We start from the raw sequence: 26,143 nt of genomic DNA on the forward strand, positions 1-26,143 counted from the left end.
AGTGGGCCTGGGACAATCGTTGCTGTCTTCCTTTGGAGCATAAGCCCCAACTTTAAAACAACCAATCTTTAAAAATCAGTGGAAAACACTAGAATGAACTGGACATAACTTTCCTATGTTCATGTATGAACATATAACTAGTGAAACGCCACATCATGTAGAACAACAAGAATGGAATCCTAATTAGAGTAAGTTGTCAAAATACACTCAACTGTCACGTATCTGAAGAGAAGAAATAAAAAATGTCACTGGGGGAAAAATCAGTGGACAGATTTGTTTTCAGGGTAGCTCTTACATGGGGAAGAAAGCCATTGCCTACGTATGGAAAAGCTGTTGGGGCAGAGAGATGACAAAAGGGGTAAATCTGAGTCACACGTACTGGACAAAAAAATACAAGGTCAAATAATCCTCTGAAGGTTTTATAAAGTATTTATTAAGGTGGCTTACAAAACCCACATGCCTGGCTAACAAAACCTTCTGAAGTACTTAAATTGTTTTCTTAAGGCACACACACTATTAAAACTCTTTTTTTTTTTTCTTTCTTTTTAGGTAACATTGGGATTAAACCCAGGATATCATACATTTTAGGCAAGTGTCTAGCACTGAGCTACACTCCAGCTACTAAAACACTTAAAAAACAGAATTAACTACATCATCTTAAGCAGACTTATTCTCAATATCTCTATTCATTTTGTAAAAATGATGCCTACTAAAGCTGGGTGTGGTGGTGCACGCCTATAATGCCAGGGACTTGGAAGGCTGAGGCAGGAGGATCACAAGTTTGAAGCCAGTCTGGGCAGCTTAGTGAGACCCTAACTCAGGGAAGAAAAAAAAAAAAGAATGTATGGATGTATGCATGCGTGCGTGCACGCATGTGTATGTATCTCCATGGTACAGCACCTCTGGGTTCAAATCCCAATACTCCCTTGTCCCCATCCCCACGCACACAAAGAAAAAAAAAAAAAAATAATGCCTATTTTTCCGAAAGAACTCAAACATGGCAGAAAGTTCATCTCAAACCCATCCCACAAAGAGCTACTGTTGGTCCTGGAGGCTAACCCATATGTATAACACGCATTAATATACAGGAAAAAAAAAAAAAGAAATCAGCAAAATTTTAATAAAGTATTTTTAGAAACTGTTAAAAAGATAATACTTTCCCTAAGTTTATAAGGTTCGAATAAGTCTGCAGTAGAAATGCCTTCCCAGTACCCTCCTGAGGCAGTAATGTATCATTTTCCTGGACATCCTTCCAGGGCTGCTGCTGAACACCTACACACTTAGACACATGTACCTATGTGTATATATGCACACACATATATATATTTTGAAAAGTATGGGGTAACTGAATGTTCCTTATCCAAAACACTTGGGATTGTGTTTCAAATTTCAGACTTTTCTCGATTTTGTAATATTTGCATAAACTTTATGGATCGAGCATCCTTATTCACAAAATCAGAAATTTGAAAGACTCCAAAATCTGAAACTTTAAATTCAAATTTTAATTTTAAAAAGAAAAATACCAAATGTAGCCAAATGAACTGCTACATTTGTTTCCTTACCACACAAGAGATATTTTTTAGCCGGGCACAGTAGCACGTGCCTATGATCCCAGCAGCTAGGGAGGTTGAGGCAGGAGGATCGTGAATTCTAACCCAGCCTCAGCAACTTAGCAAGGCCCTAAGCAACTCAGCAAGATCCCGTCTCTAATAAAAATACAAAAAAAGGGGTCTGGGGATATGGCTCACGTGATTAAGTGCCCTTGGGTTCAATTCCCAGTACAAAAAAAAAGACTTTTCAAAAGTCTTCTCTGCAAGAGGGGAACTAGCTAGAGAGAAGCAGAGGGTGAGAACTCTGAAAACACTAAGTGGTTGGAATGGCCTCTTGGCTCCTGTCATGGAAGCAACACAGGAAGTGCTCCCTTCCTTTCAACATTCCCCCATGTTCCAAATTATCCTGAACTTGGGCGGGCTCGACTTTAGAGTCTATTGTAGAACCACAACCCAAAGTTGCCAAGTGTCAGTTCCATATTTAAAGGCACCCGATCAGGACTTTACTGCTGCTTCTCCATCCCCAAGTTTTGTCTGCTGACTTAAAACTCTGCCTAAACTGCTGGGTTTTTTTGTTTTTGTTTTTTTTTTTTTGTGGTGCTGGGGATTGAACCCAGGGCCTTGTACTTGCGAGGCAGGCACTCCACCAACTGAGCTATCTCCCCAGCCCCTAAACTGCTGTTTTAAAAAGTACCTCAAAAAGCATAGCAACTTCTCCTGGTCCCTACACAAAGGCATGACTGTGGGCAAATTAATACGAAAACACCACCGGTTACATCCAAGAGCAACCCACAGGCTCTAGGACGACCCCGCACTGGGCCGACGCACATGATCTGAGGGGGTGAGACGTCAGACTTACTTGTCATCTGAAATTCTGCGAATGCTACTCTTTCTAACTGTACTCTGAGCAGTTCACACGGAGCATCTCTGAGGAGCTGAAAGAGCTTGACAGCTTTGCTGTAATGAAGATCCGCCAGCACCCGGTGCTGCTTCCTAAGATGTTCATCACCAACCTAGAACCAAAAACAAAATTTAAAAAAGTAATTCCTAAGACTTGGTTTTCACAGAAACTAGTCATTCAAGTATTCTGACTGGATCAGTGCTTTTCAGTTTTTCACTTTCTTCCTGTAAGTCTTTAAGTTTTAGCTCTGAGGTCTTCAAGTCACTTACAGTTAGTTTTCACCTACGAGGTGAAGCAGGAGTCCACTTCCATTCTTCTGCATGTGGATGGCCACTTCTGCCAGCCCTGTGTGCTGAGGAGACTACTCTTCCCCCACTGAACTGTCTCAGCAACCTTCAGCCTCCTTTTGCCCTGAGAGTACTAGGCCATTTGGGCAAACTTGAATTTCAGCTGGGGGTCGCCTACAGTAAGGGGACCTGGATGGGAGCTCCTACAGCGGAGTGGAAAGAAACCCTCTCCAGGTGAAGCCGGGTCTCAAAGGCCAACACTCAGGATGAGGGAATCCCAGAAGACAAGCAGGCCCAAGGGACTGTAAGGTATGGTATCCAGGTATTTAGCCAAAAAAGGGGATCAAACAATAAAACAACAACAAACTGAGAAACTGTAAGCACAAGTCTTCTGCAGAAGCAAAGCAAACTCTCTGGAAGAGGGCAGCTTCAACCTGGGCATCAGGTGCTTTCTAGCAACCCAGGGCAATTGAGCACCAGGATCCACCTCAAACTGAAAAATACGAAGTTCAATTACCCTAATACAGGTAAATAAACTATGATAGCTTCGTTGAACGAGCACTACCAAGCTGTGAAAGGAACAGCTACATACACCAAGAAGGGTGGATCTCAAAAACATGCCCGTAAGCAGAGGGCAGTAAGCCACAGAAGGACACTTGCAGCCCAAATCACTCCACAAGGCTTACAACTACGTACAGTGCTACGCACCAAGTGGTCAGACACTAGACAGTTCTGCACCAATCTGGGTGCCTGGCAGGGCGACACCAGGAGGGTGCGCGGGGGCTCTCTGAGAGCGCTGTGCTCAAACTCCAGGCCAGGTCACAGGGGTTTCCTCTGTCAGTCTTTACCTGCACCTCTGCTCCACCTGTGCTCTGGGGTGGGGGGGGGGATGCTTTGCGTCACAATAAAAAACTCAGGAGACTGAACTTCAAAGTTGGCTTCGAACCATTACTACAGTACACTTAAGACCAACTAACAACCCACCCAGCAAATGTGCAATCTGCAACCAAGACCTGATCAACTGTAGCAGAAAACATGGTGCAGGGGAGAGGGAAGAACACCTATTCCACGGGTTTTCTCAAGTGGCTACTTAGAATCACAGCATGGAAATGTGAGAAAAGCGCCCAGAGCACTTGAGAATGGTCTTGGTCTGAAAGTCATACCTGATTCCTCAGACAACTGTGGTACATGGAGGCCAGCCTGTGATGGATGGTCGCAGCTCGGTACTGACAGAGAGGCTGTCGAGCAGACACCAAGTCAACGTCACAGTACTTCAGGGACTTCATCATAGCCTCGCTGACTTCTTTTTCAATCTGTTTATTTTTTTTAAAGGGGCAGAAAAAAATGACAAACTTGCAATCACAGACTAAGAATTTCATAATGTTTAAATATTGGTTGTCAAGGAAAAGATGACAAAAAAGGAATGAATTAGGTTGAAGACTTATTTTGTAATCCAGCAAACTCCCTACCTGCTCCTGAGCCTTTCTGGATAATGGAGCATAATCCTGTTGTAGAGTTGCCATAGTAAAGTAAGTCGTGGACAACTCCCAGTTCACCGAGTCCCAGACGGCTGGGTGTATGTCTCGTGTTCCCAATGATCTCAGAGCTTTCAAATAGTAATCAACAGCCTGCAAGGGAAGAAGAGGTATAGATTTTTGACTTTGTTTATACATATGCCAATACTGCATTAAAATAAAGCATACTTTGTTTTTTTTTTTTTGGTACTAGGGATTGAACCATCTCCAGCCCTTGTTATTTTGAAATAGGGTCTTGCTAAGTTGCTTACGTCCTTGCTAAATTGCTGAGGCTGGCTTTGAATTTGTGATCCTCCTACCTCAGCCTCCCTAGCCACTGGGATTACAGGTATGCACTACCGTGTCTGGCAAAAAAATTGTCAAAACCACCCAGATGTCAATTTAATGTGGGGAAAACTTATAAGTTTAATTATAAGGATAATATTATGAAGAAAGGGAAAAAGAAAGCCAATGAAAACATTTTAACAAATTTATTCACAGTGGACTGAACCTTTTATCGGAGCCTCCAGCAGGTCAGTCCTCAGTGCTGCTTTCTAACATCCTGGTGCACAAGCTGCATTTTTTCCCCCTTTCTGAATGAAAATTACAGTGTGTACAGCTAGTCAACTGGAGAAAACAACCAGAGATTTTACTACAAGAAATCACTCCTCTCACCCTATCTCCCTCGTCCTCAAATATGTGACCCTTGCACTTAAATCACAGTAACTGCTAAATTTCTGGTGTTTTCTTCCGTGTATGTAGAAACTTAAAATTTACTACACCGTGAATATTCCTCACTAATGTCATTAAATAAGCATAAAAATAATCAATTATGGAAGTGCTCATTTCCTGTGACCTCTCTGACAACAGATGCTACCATGTGGTCACTGGACGATTTTAAATTTTATAAAGGCATTTACTTTTTTTTAATGTGTGTATATTTTTAGTTCACATTTATTTGCCCTTTTTCTACTGGAGTGGTTTCTTCTCATGGTTTTCATTCTTCCTATACTAAAGGAGTACTAACTGATGATCATCTATGTAATAGGAAGTGAGTTACTACCCTGGATCATGATCTGCTCTCAACTTTACCTTCTGCGGTACATGTTCACACACTGAAGTTCGTTCGTTTTCTGCTTCCTGCATCACGCTGGGGAGGTCCTTCCCCATTCATCAGGCCAACCTCTACCTCCATTTTCTTCTGGTGCCTTTAGCTTCACCTTTTCCAGGTCAACCCTCAATCTACTGGATTTTTACTCTGGTTACACCCACACGATTTACTGAATCACCTTTTCCCTAACTTGAGATGCAGACAGTAAACTCTCACCTAGGCCAGTTTCTAAGCATGTCACATCCTGTCATCGCCATGGGTCAATTGTTTTTAGTTGTGTAATATTTTAATGTACGCAGATGCCAGGAGTGAACAGACCAGACAGACACGTGTGGAGGTTACCTTGTTATAGTACAAGCCCTCTTCTGGCGAGAACTCGCGTTTGAACTCGTCTCCTGCGCTACAGTGTGCCTGAGCGCAGATGCGCATCAGTCTCCCCGTGTTACACAACAGAAGGGCGGCGTTGGTAGCATCATCGATGGACTCGAAGTTGTGAATCCCCTTTTCAAAACAAGAAAAGCTTTTTTTCCACAACTGTTGCTCTGCAGCAGACACAGATTTGCTCACTTCACAAAGAAAGAAAGAAAACAATTGCATGAGCAGACATCAGTGTGAACCCAGCACCGTCCCTCCAGGGGAGGGTGACAGGAGCAAAGCAGTGACAGGAGCCTGGTGGAAAGCCAGCCACCTGGTCCACTGCAGTGCTCTGCTCCCACCATGACTTACACGGAGGGAAGGCGTCCCTCAAGTCCACTTGGCTGAAGCCCTAACCCCCACCTTAGAATGCGACTGTATTTGAATCAGGACTTTAAAGAGGAAACTCAGGTTAAATGGGGTCATGAGGTGGGGCCCCGAGTCAACATGACTGGTGGGCCTGTAATTGGAGGGGTGACCCAGGGCGGTGCAGAGAAAGGATAAAGCAGGGATATAACCTCAGGCCACAGAAAGCAGCCTCAGAGGAATTCAATCCTATTGGCACCTTCATCTTGGCTCTGGCCTCTTGAACCATGAGCAAGTAAATTTCTATGGTTCAAATCACAGTCTGGGGTATTTTTTATCAGCCCCAGTAAAACAATCCAACATTTACGCATAGCCCTCATTGTTAATGGACGGACATCAAGACAAGCAAGGTAAGACACCTGAGCAAAGTGCTATTTTTATAGACTCAAATGCTGTGGTCCCTTGACTTTTACAAGGGCACAGTGTTTTGTCAGGCTGTCCCAGGTTCTGGACAGCCACTTCCATGCCCCTCACCAGCCACCTCTCCAGACGCCCTTCATTGCACAGGTTCTTCTACTCGCCCCACGTGTGACTCCTGGACAGGCACATGCGCAACTCACCAGGCGCCCAGCTGTACTCAATTCAGCTGCAGCTCCATCCCAGCCCCATCCTTCTCACTGCCAGCTTTCAGGTTGTCGTCAGCTACTATGGCTTTAGCTGTGACCCCTGGGAAGGGCTCTCGGTGCTGCAGTAGCCCTGGCAGCTCCAAGCACACTGCTAACAGGCCTTTGCGCACACAGGTCCTCATGGCCCTGCTGCTCCTCTCCAGTGCACCGCACCCTCCCCTGTGCTGCCCCATCCGTAAAGTCCTCCTTCCTTCACATTTGCCTGTGAGTTCCACAGGGCACACTGCTCCTCTCAAGCACAGCTTCTGAGAACCCCACAACCTCAATAAGCATCTCCCTTCCCCACTCTCCTTCTGTACTGCATTTGAATCTATGTACAGCAGGCTTGCCAACTAGAAGGGGACCAGTTAAACATCCAACAGAGAGCCTGGCACTTGGCTCACTGTTCAAGTGGTCTCTGAACTGACCAGATGGTATGAAGTATAAAAGTGGGAATGGAAGAAGACACAGAACTGATGGATTCTAGGAGAAATTAATGTTTTCCCCTAATTTTATTTCTCGAGAATTTAACAATAAAAGCTTTTTCAAAAAAATATTTTTAGTTGTCAATGGATCTTTTATTTATTTATATGTGGTACTGAGTATCAAACCTAGGGCCTCATACATGCCAGGCACGTGCTGTACCACTGAGCCACAACTCCAGCCCCATCAGAAAAGCTTTTTAAACAGAGTTCCTTTTTTTTTTTTTTTTTTTGGATGCTGGGGATGGAACCCAGGGCCTTGTGCTTACAAGGCAAGCACCCTACCGACTGAGCTATCTCCCCAGCCCCTAAACAGAGTTCCTTTTAATAACATACAGTCAAGTGCAACAGTTCTTACCAGCCCACATAAAATCAGCATGACTTATGTAACAAAACAGAGAAGAGAAAGAAGAATCCCAAGATACTCACCTATTCTCTCAGTCTGCAATGCAGCAGCCTGATTCATGTAAAACACACCAATTTCATTTCTAATGTTGCCCATTCTCTTCAACACTTGTACATAATGTTCTGGATTTTGGCTTTTTAAATCACTAAACTGTAAGATTTCATTAGCAGCCTCATAACATTTACAACTAACTGAAAGTTGACTTTCTAAGTCTGTAGACAAATCAGTTGCCCATGCAAATCCTTAAAAAAAAGGAAAGAAATGTCAGCATAAGCCATATAAACTCTTCTTCCTTAATATCTATGTGAGTCAGATATTTTAGTGAAAATACAAAATGCAATGTACCATAAATATACTATTTTAAATCAATACAACACTATTTTATAGTTTCATAAATACCCAGATTTTTCCAGGTGGACTAGTACAGACCAAAAGCTATTCACATGGTAAACAGTTTTTAGTATTAATAGAAATAGTTCTTGAAGTAAAGTGCCAATATAAGGTCACTAAAGCATGTAAGTTCTAGATAAGTCCTCAAACTTACAAATGCCTTCCAGTGGACTGGATTAAGTAAGCACAGAACCCATGTTCAAGGGGAGTAGTCAAACCTACAGGTTTTTCTACTGTGTCTATTAACATACAATGACCACTTGAGAGAGGGGGAGACGGGGAAGAAAGAGGGCAAAATATCAGGCAAGGCCGGTACACCCGCCTAAACTCCTTCAGCCGCCCACTGTCCAGGATTTTCTGGGAGGCGAATATCAAATGTTATGAAAAATTTTAGAGCATTAAAAAAAAAAAAAAAAAATCACAGGGGGCTAGAGCTGTAGCTCAGTGGTAGAGCACCTGCCTGGCATGTGTGAGGCACTGGCTTCAATCCTCAGCACCACATAAAAATAAAGACATAAAAAGGTATTGCGTCCATCTACAACTAAAAGAAAAATTAAAACAAAACAATAACCACCGCATGATACAGTTCACAAGCTCCTGCAGCAGACTGGTCTTTTGCCTCATCTGCCCTGACCACAGCCTGTACACTGACCAGCGCTGTGCTGAGACTGCAGTTGTGTATTACATGACCTCGTCCCAGCTTCAGAACCAGACACGCTGAGCACAGCCACGTAAGACAAGTGGCTGTGAACTGATTTTAAAAATGATCATCTCTTTATCTTCATTCAGAAGTTAATTAATCCACTCTCACCAACTTACTATTTTTCAAAGGAAAATGTATGGCTTGGTCTGTGACCAGAAGTGATACCTAGAAAACCCTCCTAGAAAGAAATGTGCTCAGAGACAACTCGCAACTGTTTTCAGACCTTGCTTTATACTCATCATAGTAATTATAAAATATTTTAAAATCTTTTAATAAAAACAAGATCATGTTTGATTTTAAAACTAAGAATGAGACAATATAGCAAATGTTAAAGACTTATGTTTCTACCATTGTCCGGACACAAATAAGCTTATGGACAACACCACTGTGAGCCAAAAGAGGCCTCTGTGGCATACCCTGGCAGCTGGACTCCCTGTGGAGGCTGTGCAGGATCTCCTGATCTTCTTTGGTTTGGTAATGAAACTCTTCCAGGTGTGCTGCTCTATTGTTTGCATTCTGGGCCAGCATGAGTTGGATGTCACCACACAGGGTCAAATATTGAGAAAGAAACAGCAGCACTTCAGAAAGCATATTGGTGCAGAGGCAGCAGTAAGTATCTATTTGGAAAATAGTGGGAAGGAGAAAAACACAGGGGCATTAAAATCATCCAACATAGTAAATGAAGAAAACCTGTTACCAACTGAAAGCTACGCAGCGCTGCATCTGCTCAAAGTTCATTTTACATCAGGTGGCAGACGTATTTCAGGTGGCTTTATGTATTCCAAAATGAAGAGAGATTAAGCAGCTAAGCACAAAATAAAATACTAGGTAACATACAGAGGAATGGAAGAAGTTGTTTTAATAGATCAGACTCCACAACGGAAGCCAGAGCGAGGGCCCACGGTGACGGAAGCCTTGGCCTCCCTCCCGCATCCCCACTCGTGCTGGGTGGCTTACCATGGCTCTGCAAGGCCAGTTTAATGTATCGCAGAGCTCTCCCGTATTTCTGAAGACTCATGGCAGCATCGGACAAGACATAGTAGGCCTTTGATGACTTGAGAATCAGCTGGAGTTTCATTTTATGTTGCCAAGAACCAGGGATCATTCCAGATTGACTGGAATAATTACCCTTCTGAAGGGAGCCCACTGTGACACGGGGGAGAAGAGCACATTTTACTTGAAGGCACGTCTCACAATAAAAAAGATATTGCCTGTTCTTGACAGAAACACTCAAGACTCGGCTGCTATGCCATGATGAGACCGGTGAATACGACGCTTCCTGCCTAAACTCAAGGGCATCGAACGGCAGTGTTCAAACCCTTGCGTGGAAGTTTTCCAAAGCCTTCCGCTTCCCGTGGGGGGCAACTGTCGCTCTCTTCCAGGAGTGTTGACAGAGCCAACTCATGACTGACAACTGCCTCTGGTGTCCAGTCTGAAGCAACCTGCCAAATAGCATGACTTCCTGAAGCACAGCCCCAACCTCAGTCAAAGCAGGTCCCTAGACAGGACAAGCCTTCTACCACTTGCTAACCTTACACATCTGGGCTGCTTCCTGGGTGCCATTTTTCAGTCTCCCTACTGCTCCACCCCTACTGCGCATCAGTTAAACTCAGTCACTGCTTATCGCCTCTGCAGAGGCCTGGCTTCTCCTGGCTCCCACGGCAGCCCAGGTTTTCTGTCAGGAACACTCAAAGCCCAGCCTGCTCCACTCCACCAGTGACCACCTTTGTGCAAGCACAGTGCCAGGCACCAGGAACAGTGACATGGAGTTATAAGGTCTCTGCCGTGACAACAAGAACCACACCAAAATATGCTCGGTGTAATCACAGAGGTAAGAGCAAAATGCTTTGGAACAAAGAACAAAAACACATGCCTTTTTCCCAGCCTTAAGAGTTCCCATTTCATCATTAGCTAGACGTATGAATCTTTCAAGTCAACAAAAACTACTTAGTCTCTACGATGATATCATTGTGCGTTGATTTCCTTTTCCTCGCTGCTGTGAGCATTATTTGTGTGAAGCATTGAAAAAACCAGACGCTGAGTAAGATGAAGGTCATGCTCACAACTGTGTGTGTGGTTTGGGAAACCATTTAACACTGGTGAGGAGGAGAGACAGGCTTTGGTGTGTGCTCCCAGCTCTCGGTGGTAATGGATGATCTGACTGGAGAGAGAGGCGAGCGTGGTGATTTTAAATTTGAACAGGATTTTCAACTGGGGTAATGGAGAGGGAAGAAGAGATAGAAAAGGTGTTTCAGAAAAAGAAGAACAGAAGTCACAGTGTGGTTCTCATTGCAGGGAGGTAAGCCTGGCACACAAGAAGCAACATACACAGCTGCTGGGAGAGCAAAGTCACCTCACCTCCACCTCTGCAACCCTGTTCATGAAAAGAAGAAAGGTCCAGAAAGCACTGGGTATTATTTCAAATTTGCAGGCTTTCAAAAGAATTGTTTTTAAAACAACTGAAATTGTTTAAAATGGGAGAAGAGATAAGGCTGGAATAAGAAATATGACAGATTTAAAAAAACCTCCAAACCTCAAGACTTTTATCTCAAAGTCCACAAGTTCTTCATAAAGGGACATTCCTGAAACACGTTAGATCATCTAAGGGGCCCTGCCAGCTTGTCAGATGTGAAACGACTGCAGCCACCACTTCTATGGCGCTTATTGCGTACACGGTCCCATGTTAGACATTTAATCATTGTGACAACCTTCAAAAGTCGGCACTATCATTAGGCCCAATTTGAGAGAGAAAAGGCAATTCAAGGAAGTGGGAAATGAGCCCTCACCAAGCCAGGGCCGGTGGCTGGGCAGTTTGGTCAGCCTGTGCTCAGCACCATCCCAAGCTCTTGTGGATGCAGCAACTGCTCTGAAGAACTCTACTGGGCTGAAGGCACCAGTTCCTCACAGAGGCCAGGGAGAAACGCAGGGTCCTTATGCTCTTATCAGAAATATTTATGGGGCTGGAATGTGAGGCACTGGGTTCTATCCTCAGCACCACGTAAAAATAGAATAAATAAAGGTATAGTATCCACCTATAACTAAAAATATATTTTTTAAAAAAGAAAAATGTTTAAGGAATATCAAAATCACCCTGCTTTGTTCTATGTTTTGAATGAAAAGCTATGTTGCCCTACTTCTCATTCACATGACATCCTTTTTCTCAATTCCTTTCAATGGAATGCCTTAATTGACAAAAAGAACCAATATATGACTCTATTGAAGGCCTTATTTGCACATCAATTCAACTTACTTTTGTCCAAAAACAAGGCCATCTGCTTCTCTAGTCCCTCAGGACCCCCCCTTGCTGATTCATCTTCATATTTTAAGGGAATTGGGGTGCTGGGATCCGCTGCCGGAAGGTCACTTTCTTTTTTGATGCTGTTATCTACAGATTTTAAACCCTTTAAAAAGAAGGAAACACATTTACTATATATTATTTACTCATGGTCAAATGAAAAACATAAGGCAGAATTTCTGTTTTAGAAACAGATTTCAAAAAACTATGTTTGATCTGCAAGATTTGGGAAGCACTAATTTGGTTTTCACTTTAGGCTTAAAGAAAAAAAAATCACAGAACAATATTCAGAATAACATTCAGACACCTATGAACAAGTGCTATTTGCATATCAAGTAAGAACTTTACTGAGGAAAACGAGGACTAAACTTCGACTTACCTCCAGAACATAGCTAAGCACTAGTCTGCAGCGCTCTTCTGTATCATGGCAAACTGGAAATGCACAACTGGGCTTCAGAAACAGACATTCAAAGTTATTACTGTGCTACAACAACACATCTCCTAGCTCACCTCCGGAAATTTCAAAAACTCTACAAACCAATAAGTTAGAAATATGTTCTTATATTCAACTTGGTGAGGTTTCTGATACAAAGGTTTATGCACTGTTTCTGTAGATTAAATTATTATAAGCATCATCAACAAACCTAGCTTAAAAATCTTCCAGCATATGTGCTGTTAAGTACTTAAAATTCTAAAACTAATTCTAACAAAAAAGCAAGAATGAGGGTAGTAATGTTTTAGATAAATGCATATTAAATCCGATTGATTAGTTCAACTTTAATAAGCACTGATACTTGGTAGCTCAGTAAACAATACCATTAATTTACCAGAAGGTTAACAAAAATCACTCATCACCCAAGGACTCACTGTATAGTTTATCTGCTTAAATGAGGAGCAAAACTAGTTAACAATGTCCACCCACTAAGTATCAGCATGTGTACAGGCCTCTAGAAGCATTTCATTTTTCAGAATCCTGGAAGGCTGAATTCTTTCACAGAGATGCCCACAAGAATCTGAGGACAAAGTGAATGAGTGGAAAAGCAGGGACTCTGGACTCTGATTGCCCATTTTTCAAATCAGCCAACACAGACAAAACTAGCTACAGCATGTTTTAGTGAATACTATGACTGCATTTCTGAATGCCTCAGATGCTAGTAAAAAGTGCTGTCTCTTCAAGAGTGATGACAACATACTGCTGCATCTTTAATCATCATCTAACTGCCTCACGGTCCAGGGCCTTGTGTTACAATGCAGCAGCTTCCCAAGTACATGTAACTTTCACAATAGATGATTTAACCAGAAAAATGTTCTTGCTGCACTGTGGGGCTCAGGCTGAAAGTGAACTAAGACTCAGATGAAGTTAGTGGCTCTTCCCTGCAGTCATGGACTCGAGTATTTCCTGAGCACGCACCGAGTGTCCAGACCCGGGAGGCAGAGGAGGATCCACCTGCACTGCGCTCACATTCCAGAGATGGAGACGGCACACACCAAGGTGGGTACAGAGAGGCCCCTGAAGAGCTGACACAGGGTGGCGCCACAGAGTGGGAAGGGGAGGTCTCCTCTAAGAGGTGACAGTTCAGTTGAAAGGGCAGCCGTGAGGAAGTTCTAGGGAGAGGCATGTCTGACCAGAGGCGCACAGCGATCAAAGCACAGGCCCTTAGACACCCTGGATCCTTTTGAGACAGACAACAGAACTAGTGGGGCTGTGGGAAGGAGGGGAGAGTGAGGGATGAGAGGCCAGAGACACAGGCAGCCTTTTAAGTAACAAAGAGACGGCCTCACAAGACTTGGTTGGATATGAAGTTCCCAACTGAACATCACACTTGGCGCTTAAGAGATCATCTGTAAATGTGACTATCTCCGCTCATGGAACAGCCAGAACTCTCCCAAGGCTGACTGGATCTAATCGTAGGGAGGCAGCACACAGGAAAGCACACTGGCGACAGCCTGATAGGAGAACAGTCTTACAGCCCATGCCGAGGGAAAGGGAAAGGGTGTGCAGTGTCAGAGACTGTCCACCCCAGGTCACAGAAAAGTACTGTCCTACCTGCAGCAGAAGGATGACATGCCAGATAGCTCTACATATGGATCAAAGCACAACCTCCCACTTCTCCTCTGACTCTATGTTCACAAACAACCCGTATATGCCATTTCCCAGCACCTCAAAACCTGGCAGGCACGCCCTGGTGGCTGCTGGTGTACTCAGGCCATCAGCATTGCACAATGTGGGTCAGTTACCCCAGGACAAGACTATTTCACTGTGGGGTTCTAAAACCAAGTTTAGAATTCAGAAAGCCAAGAATTATGAGACCCTGAATCACAAAAGGCTTACTAAAGCACACCATGTTTGAGAGGCTAATTGCATTCAATTAACACCTGTTTGTTTTTCCACTGATAGACCTTTAATAGAAATCCCACTTGCTCACTCTGATCTGGTGGATGGACTTGTACTTTTCTGGCACTGACAGTTCTCCAACAGACTTGATGATGGCGACTGCTTTGTTATCGTCCGATGGGTCGGAGCTGGTGCTGTAGGACCCATTTTCATCACTGTCAGGCATCTCCTCCTCCTCTTCACTGTAACTTTCATCAGAATTCTCATGTAAAGGAGATTCTGAATTTTCTTCCTTTTTAGGCTCATCCAATTGAAAAAGTTCTGAAAGCATGTAATTGGCTGAGGCAATAATCTTATAAAAAGAAAAATAAGTGTAAGTGACTGTCACCAAAATTGTCTCATCATCTGAAGAGGAAGCAATTTCACCACCACATGCACAGGTCTGGTAGGGTGTCTGCACATTGGTCTGTTTTCACCACACAGACCGTCGCACACACAGAAAGGTTCTCAAAGCTACAAGTTCTGAGTGTGCTCTGTGAGATCCTCGTGGTTCAAAGTTTCATTTCTGGAAATTATTCCACCCTGAGGCTTCCCTCTGAAAACAGGTGTCCACTGCATTTCACAGGGGACAAGCAAAAGCTTTTAAGGGTTAACTCAAACGTCAGCAAATCCCACCCAAACCAAGTGAGAAATGGAAACTTTTCTTTATAATCTGATTACAGCCTATCTTTAAAAGGCAATATTTACTATATGACTTATAGTTCTAAAGGCAAAAACCTCACTAGATTAAAAAGGGAAAAGTCCCTCCCTGATTGCTCTTAAGTCAGCACTTGCATATTACCATTTATCTTGCTATCATTTACTGATTCTTTATCATAGACAATAAACACTTTTTAACTTTCACATAAACCATTCAAGTACCACTAACCACCACCACCTCAAACAGCAATTAGTTACTTAAGTCGGAAATTGTTCTGTATCTGTAATCCCAGCTACTCAGGAGGTTGAGGCTTGAAGAATGTGAGTTCAAGGCCAGCCTGGGCAACTTAGTGAGACTGCCCCCACATCTCAAAAAAAAAAAAAAAATTCTATTCTCATTTTTATTCAAACAAAAAATTTCTAAGTTTGGCCTCTGGGATAATGTATTTACAATCTGGATGTGGCTACAATTAAAATTAATTTGAATCTTTAAAGGAAAAGTGCATATCCTATATACCTTTTCTGATCTAAGCAGCATACAATTAGTCTTGTACCAAAAAAATACATCTATCAAATTCCAACAACTGAGGATAAGAGTGGCATAAAATTGCAAGGAGTATGTCTAAGAGAATAGTTTAAGAGATGTTTTTATGTACCAAAGTATGGGAGGCAAACCTATTTACACTAATAAATAACATGGCCCAGTTGTGTAAATAATTTTAAGATACAAGTTTCTGATCCTCAAATAGTGATAGAACAGCACCACTGTTAAAATTGCACAAGATCTAAATGGATCAAGCAGTGCTAACCAAAAGAACTGTAACGTGAATGACATACATTTTAAGTAGTTGCATCAAAAAAGTGAAATCTGGTAAAGTTATTATATTTAATCCAATATCTACAAACTATGATGTGTATATACAAACACACGCCCCAAAATTGTCTGTATTTTACACTGACAGCACATCTCAGTTCGGATTAGGCATATTATTAAGTGCTCCACAGACACAGAGGCTGCAGCCGCCATGCCGGGTGAGGCAGGCTAGGACCTGGCTAAGGAGGTTTCACTGCCCAGGCGACACAGTTCTTGGTCAGATTGTTAACATTTTGTCAGAAAGCATATGAATGTTATCTTACTTGAGGATGTCTGCTTTTGTCCAGCAATTTGACACAATTAAGAAGCAATGTTCTAATAGTCCCGTAGTGTTTTTTATTTTGATTCTTCTTCATCATCATGTTACAAGCAACCCTGAAAGAGAAGGTTATATCACTTTACTCCCCCTCATCCTCTGCAACACTGAAGTCTGGGAACACTCCTGCATCTTCCCAGCAGAATAAGGGTTATAAGAAAAAACTAAATATTGCATTTTGCCCACCTACCCTGAAAGGTTTATATCATACTATGGTTTCACAAGAAAACGGAATGATATTTGGTACAATGTGTTTATATGTGTGAATGTGTGCCTGTCTCTCCTATACACACACACGCACATATGTACATATATACACATGTATGTAAACATTTTTCCCACTTTGAAAACCTGAAGTATTTTACAGCTTTGACTTGAAGAGTGTGAACATACACTACAAAATTTTACACAAGGCTAATTCAACTTAAATTTTTAAAACACTCACTTATATAAGAGAATGGCTACTGGCATTGTGAATGGATTCTGGTATTTGTCTTCTGTTTCTTCACAAAGAGTAGTGAGATCATAGAGCTTCACTATATCACTGCCACTGGCTAAAAAGAAAAACAAAGAAACCTCATTTTACAGCAGTCGTCCAAATCAATCATTATCTATTCAAGAACTAGTTTACCTTTAAAGAGCCAATAGGTATGTCCTTCTTTGGTACAATTAGATTTCAGAAATGATAAAATATTCTGTGCAATGTCCTTTATGACTTTAGTAGAAAAATTAGAGTTCTCCAAATTGGGAATCTCTTCCGTCTTTATCATTTCATACTTCTGTAAAACATGGATGGGAGGCAGTTCAAGAGAAAGGTAACCTGAGGCAGAAACACCTTTCTTCCTAAAAAGCAACCAAACAAATCTGCAAACAGAGATCCATGTAGCATCCAAGAGTGTAAGTCAGTGATTTTCTATCTCTTCCTGCTCCAACATCCCCAGGACCCAGACCCAGCACTGACCGTGGCCCACTACTGGAGACACTCTTGGGGTGTGGGGTGAGGGGGCGGGTGTCACACCAGATCTAGAGCTTCAGGTTTACCACTGTTTCTGTTCTAACTGCACACAGTATTGAACACGTCCCTCCCCATTCTGCTGGTTTCAATAGGGAAGGTAGTAAGTGAAGGTAGACCTTACTCTGCAAGCTTTTTAAAAATAATGTGTTTCTGGTCTCCTCCACCCACCCACATACACACCAGAGCATGGCTCAAAGGAAGAGCATCACTTGAGATGTTTTCCTGGTAGTCACTTCTCTTCCCTTGAGTTAGGGACTGTTCCTTTGCAGGGACAGAGCACAGAGCTGGAGATGGCAACAGGAGCAAAGGCTGCATGGCCGGTACCACTACCATTTTTAAAGTGCCTCTTTCTTTCTTTCTTTCCCGGTGTCTTCTGTGCAGACTTCCCTAAACGCATCTTTCCATATTTCCTGAAGTACTGTAAGACTGGAAGCCCTGAAGCAACTGGATCGGGACACCAGACAAGGCTGCCTAAGGTTGGTTTTCATCCTCCTGAGATCATCTAAAGGCCCCAAGGTTGTACTTCCCTTCCTCCCACAGTTCATACTGCACTATTCTGGTTCCTCTCTCAAATGCCCTCTCTCCCACCCACCCACACAGGGAAAGGCTCCTACATGTGATTCGGAGAGATTCACAGTGATGAACCCAGCAGTATCCTGGTGGTGCTTCAATATTTCCTCCAGCCCCATCTTCTCTGAAGACTGTCACTTCAGAATGCTCATTGGACCTCTTAAGACTTCCTCAAGCTGAGTGTGTGATAAAAACACATCACCTTTCCTGCCTACACCAGTTCAATGCCCCTATCTTAGCAAGAGATACCACCATTATTGTTGTCCCAGGACTTCCTCAAGCTGAGTGTGTGATAAAAACACATCACCTTTCCTGCCTACACCAGTTCAATGCCCCTATCTTAGCAAGAGATACCACCATTATTGTTGTCCCAGGATCCTGGGTTCCTTGGTATCTTCCTCCCTTCTGTCTTACTAATACCGTACCTACCTCTCCCCTTTCCCCTGCCCCCACCATAAGCCTCTCACTAAATGTTGCCACTTAAGGTAATGGTGTGACAGAGGTTCTCAACTAAGGCTGCAAATCAATCACATGCAAAACTTCCTGGAAAAAAAAAATACACAGACCCTACCATGCTGGGCACACAGGGGTGCCAAGTGATTCTGATGACAGCCCAGGTGAAAAAAGTTATAAAGGTTAAAAGGATGTCTTCTGGCTGGGTGTGGTGGTGCACACCTGTTACTCCAGTTACTTGGGAGGTTGAGGAAGGAGGAAGGCCAGCCTCAGCAACTTAGTGAGACCCTGTCTCAAAATAAAAAATAAAAAGTGCTGGGAGATGTAGCTTAATGTTAGAGCATCCCAGGTTCAATCCCAGCACCAAAAACAAGAACAAAAAAGCAAAATAAAAAACAAAGAAAAAAAAGAAAAAGAAAAAAAATTCTTTGGCAGATGCAGGCTCAAATATTGGAACTTACTAGTGACATGACCCCTGGCAACTTGAGTTCCTGACTCTCAGTTTCCTTCCCCACCAAAGGAGAATAACGAAAAAGTGATGCCCTTAACAGAGTGACTGGCAGGGAGCAGGCAAGGAACAAATGCCATCACCACCACGCTGCGTCCCGGCACTTCCTCTGCAGCCCAAGGGTGTTATGCCTCTCTGAAAGTAATGCCACGCCTGGCCAGTCTTCCTGTTGCCAATCCTCCTGCCTGTTCCAAATTATCCCAAAATTAATATTCCACTACAACAAGTTTTACCCCACAGAGGCAAAGACTTCATTGATCCCAGATGACCAAACCAACTCCTTGGCTAAGCATTCCAGGTTCCCCATTACCTGGCCAACACTTTTTCAACTGTTACCTGAACCCATTGTTCCCTAACTGGTTTTATCACCAATCCCTTCATTTACCTCTGTACAAGTTTTCTAAAATCCAAGTCCTTATTTTTTGAGACACTAGCATCTTTTGAGACCCAGTTAGTAAGTTACTGCTTGCATGAAGCCTTTCTTCCAGACCAGAGTGGTCCCGCCCTTCTGATCACCAGACTGTGTGCACTACACTCCCAGTGCCCACTTCCTGCCTCATCCTTTCCCTCTGCATATCCTCACTTCCCATTAGACACAGCTGAGTAGTGACCAAGCTTGTTTTCCTCCAACACTTGTAATGGGGTAAAACGTCCCTCAACAGAATGTGCTCAGTAAGAACTTCCCACGGAGGCCATCCACCTTATGGCAGTTCTGACTCCAGCTCATTCCTAGAAAGCTGCGCACATCGAGTAGACAGCTGTACAATGAAGAACACATCCAACACACTGCATTTTCAGTTTGCCATCATGGACTTGACACTTAAAAGAGTTCTGTGCTTAAGTACACTTATGAACTTTCAAGTGAAAACACTCAAATTTCAGTTAATTCACACCTACCTTCCCTACCAAAATAAACCATAGTATTCAGAGGTCTTGAAAACTGTGGTGAGGTATTCTCTGTACCAATTTGCTTTTGAGAGATTATTAGAAAAGTCACACTGTGTCTTACCTGTACAATTCCATTTACATGAAAACACATCACAAGCTCGGGTACATTGCATATCAAGTTGTCCAACCAATAGTCAATTCCAGTTAGCACATTAATTGGTTTGTTGTTATCCCTAAAAATATACATTTCTAATGTTATTTGGTTTAATTGAGATGTTCCATAATGAATCATCTAAGACTTATTTTCCCATTTAAGTATTTTACTCTATGCTCCCTAGATGGAAGATGCTATATATGCTTCATCTGATGAGATACACACACACACACAAAACTCAATGGTGTTATATCTCACATCTTTCCAAAAGCTGTTTCTATTTCTAATTGGTACTATGTTTTCAGTAAGAAAAGAAAAATAGATGACTAAGCCTACTGCTCCTTACACAATCTGGGGCAAGATTGAGCACAGATAATAATGCCCAAGCCAGAATTCACATTGGCTAATATGAATACTCATGAAGCATTAAGAAGAATGTTCACAATTAGTTAACAGGAAGTTAGCAAAACATCTCCTTAACCAATAAATTTTCTTGTACGCTCACAAGTTGTAGATTCAAGCATAAGACTATGCCAGTCCAACAGACCTTTGGCTCCATTAAATTAGGTCTAGAATGAGCACTTAGCTATGGGGCTTTCAGGACATTTGCCATTTCAAATGGCAGGGGAAGAAGGGAGGTAAGAAAGCCTAGAAAAAGAGGACACCTAGACAGATAAGGAAAAGCAGACGGAACGCTGATTCTAAAGGAAGCATTTAAAATAACATAAGAATGAGGGGGCACGCTGTTTACCTGAGACGTAAGCTGACTGCTGGATACCTGCCTCCACCAAAGATAGGCATGTTAGATCCCACCAACATGTGGATGTCCTCAAATGTCCACAGGATATTCCGAACAAAATCATTTTTAAGACCCTTTGATTTAAAATGGAGAGATTATAAGAAAAGGGAGACCCACGATTTCCCCATGATCCACAGACAGACCAGAAAAAAGAAAAAAGAAGACAGAGTAAGTACCCAGAGCTATGAGATCAGAGAGATGTGTACAAGGAATTCTCAGGATCAAGTGGATTTTTTTCCCTATCCATTCCAATCGAGACTGGGTTTTTGATGACAAAGTCGACCGGGGACTAGGTGTTTCACCTTGGCCATGTGGAAAGCATACCTGACTGTTCTCCCCGTCACTGAATAAAGTAGTCAGGTTTTGTTCTTTGGGTGCTGAGGCCACATGCCCCACTATGTATGAGGGCTCAAGAGGCTCACTTCCCTGTGAAAAGTGCAAGGATAAGGAGTGATTCTGCTGCCAACACTTGTTAAAACTGACCCACTTTTAAAGAGCGTTATCCAAACACTGAAGCGCTCATCTCAAGTCTACCTTAGTGAACTAGCCAATACAAAGTTTTCATTCCCTCATTTTTTTAGTAACAATGATGACCATTGCTCTTTTGGGTTACCCCGTCTCTACTGAATAGAAAATTCCTAAATACCTCAGTCATAATTTGAGAGATCTGTCATCCGAATAGTCTCTAGTTTAGCATGTCCTAACAGGAGCTTCACAGAATCCTACTCCTGGACACCCACTGAAAACTTTTCATAGTCAGGTTGAAAAAAATGCTACTTACCATTTTATACTTGCTTTTGAGAGTAACAATGTTTACTGTTCAACGACTAAAAAAATGGTCTTGCAATAGAAAAATCTACTTTATCCCTGTATAAACCAAGGTTTTCCAAATGTAGTTAATCTCAGAACACTTTTTGTTCTTAACATGTTCTATGGCAGGCATTTTGGAAATGGGTAAACTCAGCCCACTCTTCAGTTTTTCAACCATTAGAACAGTTGTTACTAAGAAATGCTACTTTAAGCCTCATTTAATGTCAGTGTTCTATCTGACCCCAAGATGGACATCTGTAGTGTTGCTTATTCCATGAAGGTCCATCTTACTCTTTATCTGTGTGTGCGCCAAGAGGCTTGTACCCATCTGTGTGGTGTGCACGAGTCAAGCCAGGGGAGAGTGCCAGCAACTTTGCTCTCTTGTTTCCTCCCTCAGGAATCCTAAGGGACATTGATCTTTTTATTTCATCATTTGTTTATGCAAATTATCAACCTAATGGGTCACTTTCCAAAATTAAATTTGTGAGGTAGCTTCAGAGGGAGTATAGACTGTGACAGGCTCACTGGTCTCAAAGAAAGGTTTGGCTCCAAGGCTATATCTCGGACACCTGAGTAACTTCCATCACTGCTAAAGGAAGGCCTCAACCTGGTGGTTTTAGTTGTGAGAACAAGAATTAAAGAGCTGACAGTTTGCAAACAGATCTCCAAATTTTGAAATCCACATAGAAAAATATTCTGAAAAGTATTGTTTTTATGGCAGGCTAGTTCTGCTGAGGGGCATGCCATTGCTAATACAATCTGCTTCTAGAGCCTTCCTAAATGGGTGGTGTGTAGGGTCACAGTGGAGTCCTGCTGTAAGAACAGGTCTCTGAGGCCAGAGAGAGCTGTATGGAAACCTAGCCCGGACTTCACCAGCTATATTATCACAGAAGATCACCTCCTGCTTAGGAGCTTTCATCACCAATACTCACTGCACATGCAGCTCCAGGGGTGAAAATAAATTTCTACAAACACATATTAAAGTACATGGGCTATGGGGCACTAAGTAAATGCTGGTCTGCTTCTGGCACATCAAGCCTACAGATTCTGCAAAATCTCTAAGATTTTTCACAGTAACTCTTAATCAAGGTAAGGACACAAGGAAAAGGCCAGGACAAGGGTAAGATGGGCAGCCACAGAGTGGTATTTCTATTATGTGGTTATTTTTGTTAGGTATAGGTTTTGAAAACAAGGAATATCAAATAAAAAATTCTTCAGTGACAAATAATCACACATAATAAAGTATAAAAACCAAAGAATTCAGAATAATAAATACAAACAAATTTAGGTTTTATTATTTTTCTGACAATGCTGTGGATTGAACCATGGCCTCACTGTACTAGGCAAACACTCTACCACTGAGCTACACCCCTGCCTCCTTAATTACAAAGCAAATTACCATACAACTATTACCCAAATCATAATGTGGGACACTGTTTTAGCACTTAGTACCTACCATGTCCCCTCTTAGTCACAAAACATCCCACCTCTTGGTAGTTACCATTCTGACTTGCATGTCAATTATTTCCTTTTTTTTATAGTTTTCTAACTCTGGAAAAAAATTTCATTGTGTAGTTTTATAGAAGGGTTATCTACTTTAAAACCTACTATAATCAAAATCAAGTTACATGTGCTCATTCCCTGTAACCCTATAATTTGTGAAGACTAAAACAATCTGGTTGAGTAGTGTTCAGCTTATGGAAAAACAGAAGAGGGGAAAAAACAATTTACCAATTTAAAGATCTTATTTTTTTGCCAGACATGGCGGCACAGACACCTATAATCTCAGCTATTCAGAAAGCTAAGGCAGCAGGATGGCAAATTCAAGGCCAGCTCTGGCGACTTATTAAGACCCTATCTTAAAATAAGAAATACAAAGGACTGGGTATTAGATCAGATGAAGGGGAATGAAGGGAAGGGAGGGGGGATGGGAACCGTAAAAACAGTAGAATGAATGAGATATAACTTTCCTATATTCACGTATGAATACACCACCAGTATAACTCCACATCATGTACAACCACAAGAATGGGAAGTTATATTACATGTATGTATAATATGTCAAAATATATTCTATTGTCATGTATAACTAAAAAGAAAAAAAAATTGATAAAAGAGCGCATTCACACAAAAAATAAATAAAAAGGGCTTGGGATATAGTACAATAGTAGAGTACTTGCCTAGCACACAAAAGGACCTGTGTGTGTGTGTGTGTGTGTGTGTGTGTGTGTGTGTGTGTGTGTTGTGTATTTTAAATCAGGTTTGTCAATATATGTTCCTAAATACACACATGCCACAAGTTATGTCTGTGGAGCTACTTTACTCCTTAATAGACACAACAAGGACAACATAAACAATATTAAGAAATCAAGAATATAAAATACAAATCAGCATATTCTTTCTCTTTTCCTTTTTAAAAGTTTTATAATAGGAATGTGGGCTAACACTCAGGGATTTCATTCAGAAAATCTTAAGGGATATTTTAGGACTAACAATCTGACTAGAAGTTTTGGTTAAAATAATATTTACATTATGAACAGGCCTATCAGTCTCAATATTTGGTAGGTACTTACTTCATGTCTAAAGTTAAAAAATATACTTTATGCTATATAGTATTCTTATGACTTTAAGGAGAAAATCAGTATGGTTATGCTTGGCAGTAGGCTTCTTTAAAACAGTTTGATTTAATTAAAAAAACTGATCTGGCTATTTGTAATAGTTCTTGTAAGTTCTATCATGAAAAACTGAAAAGTGCTTTTTTCCACTAATTATGAAACAAACTGATACAAGATTTCTTATTCCACTTGTCTAGTCTTTTAATAAGATATTTCGGTTTTCTAAATGTGAGTTTATGGAAGAAGAATTCAAGTATGAACAAACCTGACTGGAAGCACTGGGGTCTTCAGAAACTGAGGAAGGCATTTCAAAAGGAGCAGGCCACGAAGCCCCTTCTGAGTCATGAGTCTGATCGGAGCTGGTTGATTCCTGTTGTTCTGCAGCTGATGGGACAGGCTGAGCAGCTCCATCACCATTGATACTGCCCAAATCAGAAATTAAAAAAAAAAAAAAAACCACACGTTTTTGACAAGGTTAACTGTATGTAACAATCTACCATTTTTAAAATTAGACTTTGTAATGAAACATGTATTTTCTAAAAAAAATGAAAAATGTAAATATATCACAGTGAAAAAAAATTAATTTTACTAACTTCAAATTAACTTTTAGATCAGAATTTCCTTTTTCTTCTTAAGATAAAAATAAACAAGTAGCCAAGTACCTGTAATATAAAAACTTAGAAAGAATAGCCTTCTGGTACCAGTGCTCCTTGCTCTTTTTCTTCCTCTGCCACTTCTGATCTATCAGTCTTTGATAAAATTCTTTCAACCAAGTCCAATCACCAGTCTGAGTAAGAGAAAAATTAAACAAATACAACACACATGTAGTTGAAACTTGCTACTATTTGGATCCTGAATGTTTCCCAGACTCGGTGTTGAAAGCTTGGTCCCGTGTCTGTGGCACTATTAGGAGGTGGTGGAACCTTTAGGAGCGGGAACTTGTGGAAGGAAGTTAGGTCATTGGGACATACTCTTGGAGAGGACATGGGGACCCTGCTTTCCCTAGCCACCATGAGGTAAGCACTCCTCTACCATGTGCTCCCCAACATAATATGTTCCCTCACCACAGGCCCAAAGCAAAGGAGCCAGCTGGTCATAACTGAAACCTCTGAAACTAGGAGCCAAAGTAAAACTTTTCTCCTTTTAAACTGAATATCTTGGGTATTTTGTCACAGAGAATGAAAGCTGACTAACACATACCTATTACTCTTTTATAATTGAGTCTTTTTTATAATTGAGTCTCTTTTATAATTTTTTGAATATCATTGCATAAGCACACTCACAAAACACCTACCTTTCTAGACTGAATTCATATTACCTCTTTTTAACTCTTTTAAGAAGCCCACATATTTTTCATCTCCTAGGCCAGGCCAAGAGAAGTAACCTTCTGTACATTTTCTTGAGTGCCTGAAGTATGACCTACTTTGTACTTCATGGAAATATCAACATCTGTGTTCTTACATCAAAACTGTGAACTACTGAAGATCGAGGGCTGTGATTTACTCACATCTTCCAAAACATTGTCCAGTACCCAGTGCACACACAGATTGAACTTAACCATTATTTTTTCAAAGAGAATAATATTTTAAATGTCAATTTAAATCACTAACTCATTTTCCTCTATCAAAACACTGAAGTGATGTTATTTAAAGAGTAGCCTATGAACCTGTAGAACCATCAACTACTTGATACCAGTAAACTAAAGGTTGGGTACAGAACTGGAGAACAAGCCTAGAGAAACTGAAATATTGTTATTATATTTTATAAAAGTGTCCAACATTGACACATGAAGGAAAAATAGCAGTTTATCAACAGGCAGTTTGAAAAACCAGGCTTTAAGACATTTTTCACATCTGGTAACAATTGTTTCAGGAGAATTTCTATAATGGAGAGAAAGTATTTTTTAATATTTTAAGCTGCTTCTTAAATTTCCCATATTTTTCTGAACTTTTTCTTCACTAACTTCACTCCTTTCCTTGTAAGAAAGAATCCTGGCTATCAGCAGGAACAAAATAATTTTCTTCCCCATTTTGTTTTTCTTTACTAAAGCTTTCTTATCTTCAGTCAATTTTTTCAACTTTTG

The 26,143-nt window shown here is 41.5% G+C and overlaps 1 protein-coding gene and 1 long non-coding RNA gene across 3 annotated transcripts in view; both read right to left on the minus strand.

Moving 5' to 3' along the window:
• Positions 1–26,143, minus strand: part of EDRF1 (erythroid differentiation regulatory factor 1) — a 38,892-nt gene that overhangs the window by 9,061 nt on the left and 3,688 nt on the right. Inside the window, exons 5-22 of one of the 2 annotated variants that reach the window (XM_079137766.1) lie at positions 24,723–24,847; positions 24,326–24,482; positions 20,960–21,061; positions 20,588–20,709; positions 19,804–19,915; positions 16,880–17,027; positions 16,694–16,802; positions 16,196–16,307; positions 14,451–14,711; positions 12,404–12,475; positions 11,980–12,130; positions 9,687–9,875; positions 9,146–9,346; positions 7,660–7,878; positions 5,706–5,929; positions 4,208–4,366; positions 3,902–4,051; positions 2,410–2,563 (exon numbers count right to left, since the gene is read on the minus strand). In XM_079137766.1, the coding sequence (XP_078993892.1) occupies positions 2,410–2,563; positions 3,902–4,051; positions 4,208–4,366; positions 5,706–5,929; positions 7,660–7,878; positions 9,146–9,346; positions 9,687–9,875; positions 11,980–12,130; positions 12,404–12,475; positions 14,451–14,711; positions 16,196–16,307; positions 16,694–16,802; positions 16,880–17,027; positions 19,804–19,915; positions 20,588–20,709; positions 20,960–21,061; positions 24,326–24,482; positions 24,723–24,847 (2,767 nt within the window). The remainder of the gene's footprint in view (positions 1–2,409; positions 2,564–3,901; positions 4,052–4,207; positions 4,367–5,705; positions 5,930–7,659; positions 7,879–9,145; positions 9,347–9,686; positions 9,876–11,979; positions 12,131–12,403; positions 12,476–14,450; positions 14,712–16,195; positions 16,308–16,693; positions 16,803–16,879; positions 17,028–19,803; positions 19,916–20,587; positions 20,710–20,959; positions 21,062–24,325; positions 24,483–24,722; positions 24,848–26,143) is intronic. The other variant, XM_079137767.1, reaches the window with a different exon arrangement.
• LOC306659880 lies at positions 17,034–18,729 on the minus strand. Its single transcript, XR_013763475.1, has 3 exons — positions 18,141–18,729; positions 17,657–18,035; positions 17,034–17,613 (listed from the first exon to the last, which is right to left on the minus strand). It is a non-coding gene; the product is annotated as an uncharacterized lncRNA (long non-coding RNA).

The sequence above is a fragment of the Sciurus vulgaris genome (assembly GCF_902686455.1).
Source record: "Sciurus vulgaris genome assembly, chromosome: 4".
Classification (NCBI taxonomy): Eukaryota; Metazoa; Chordata; class Mammalia; order Rodentia; family Sciuridae; genus Sciurus; species Sciurus vulgaris.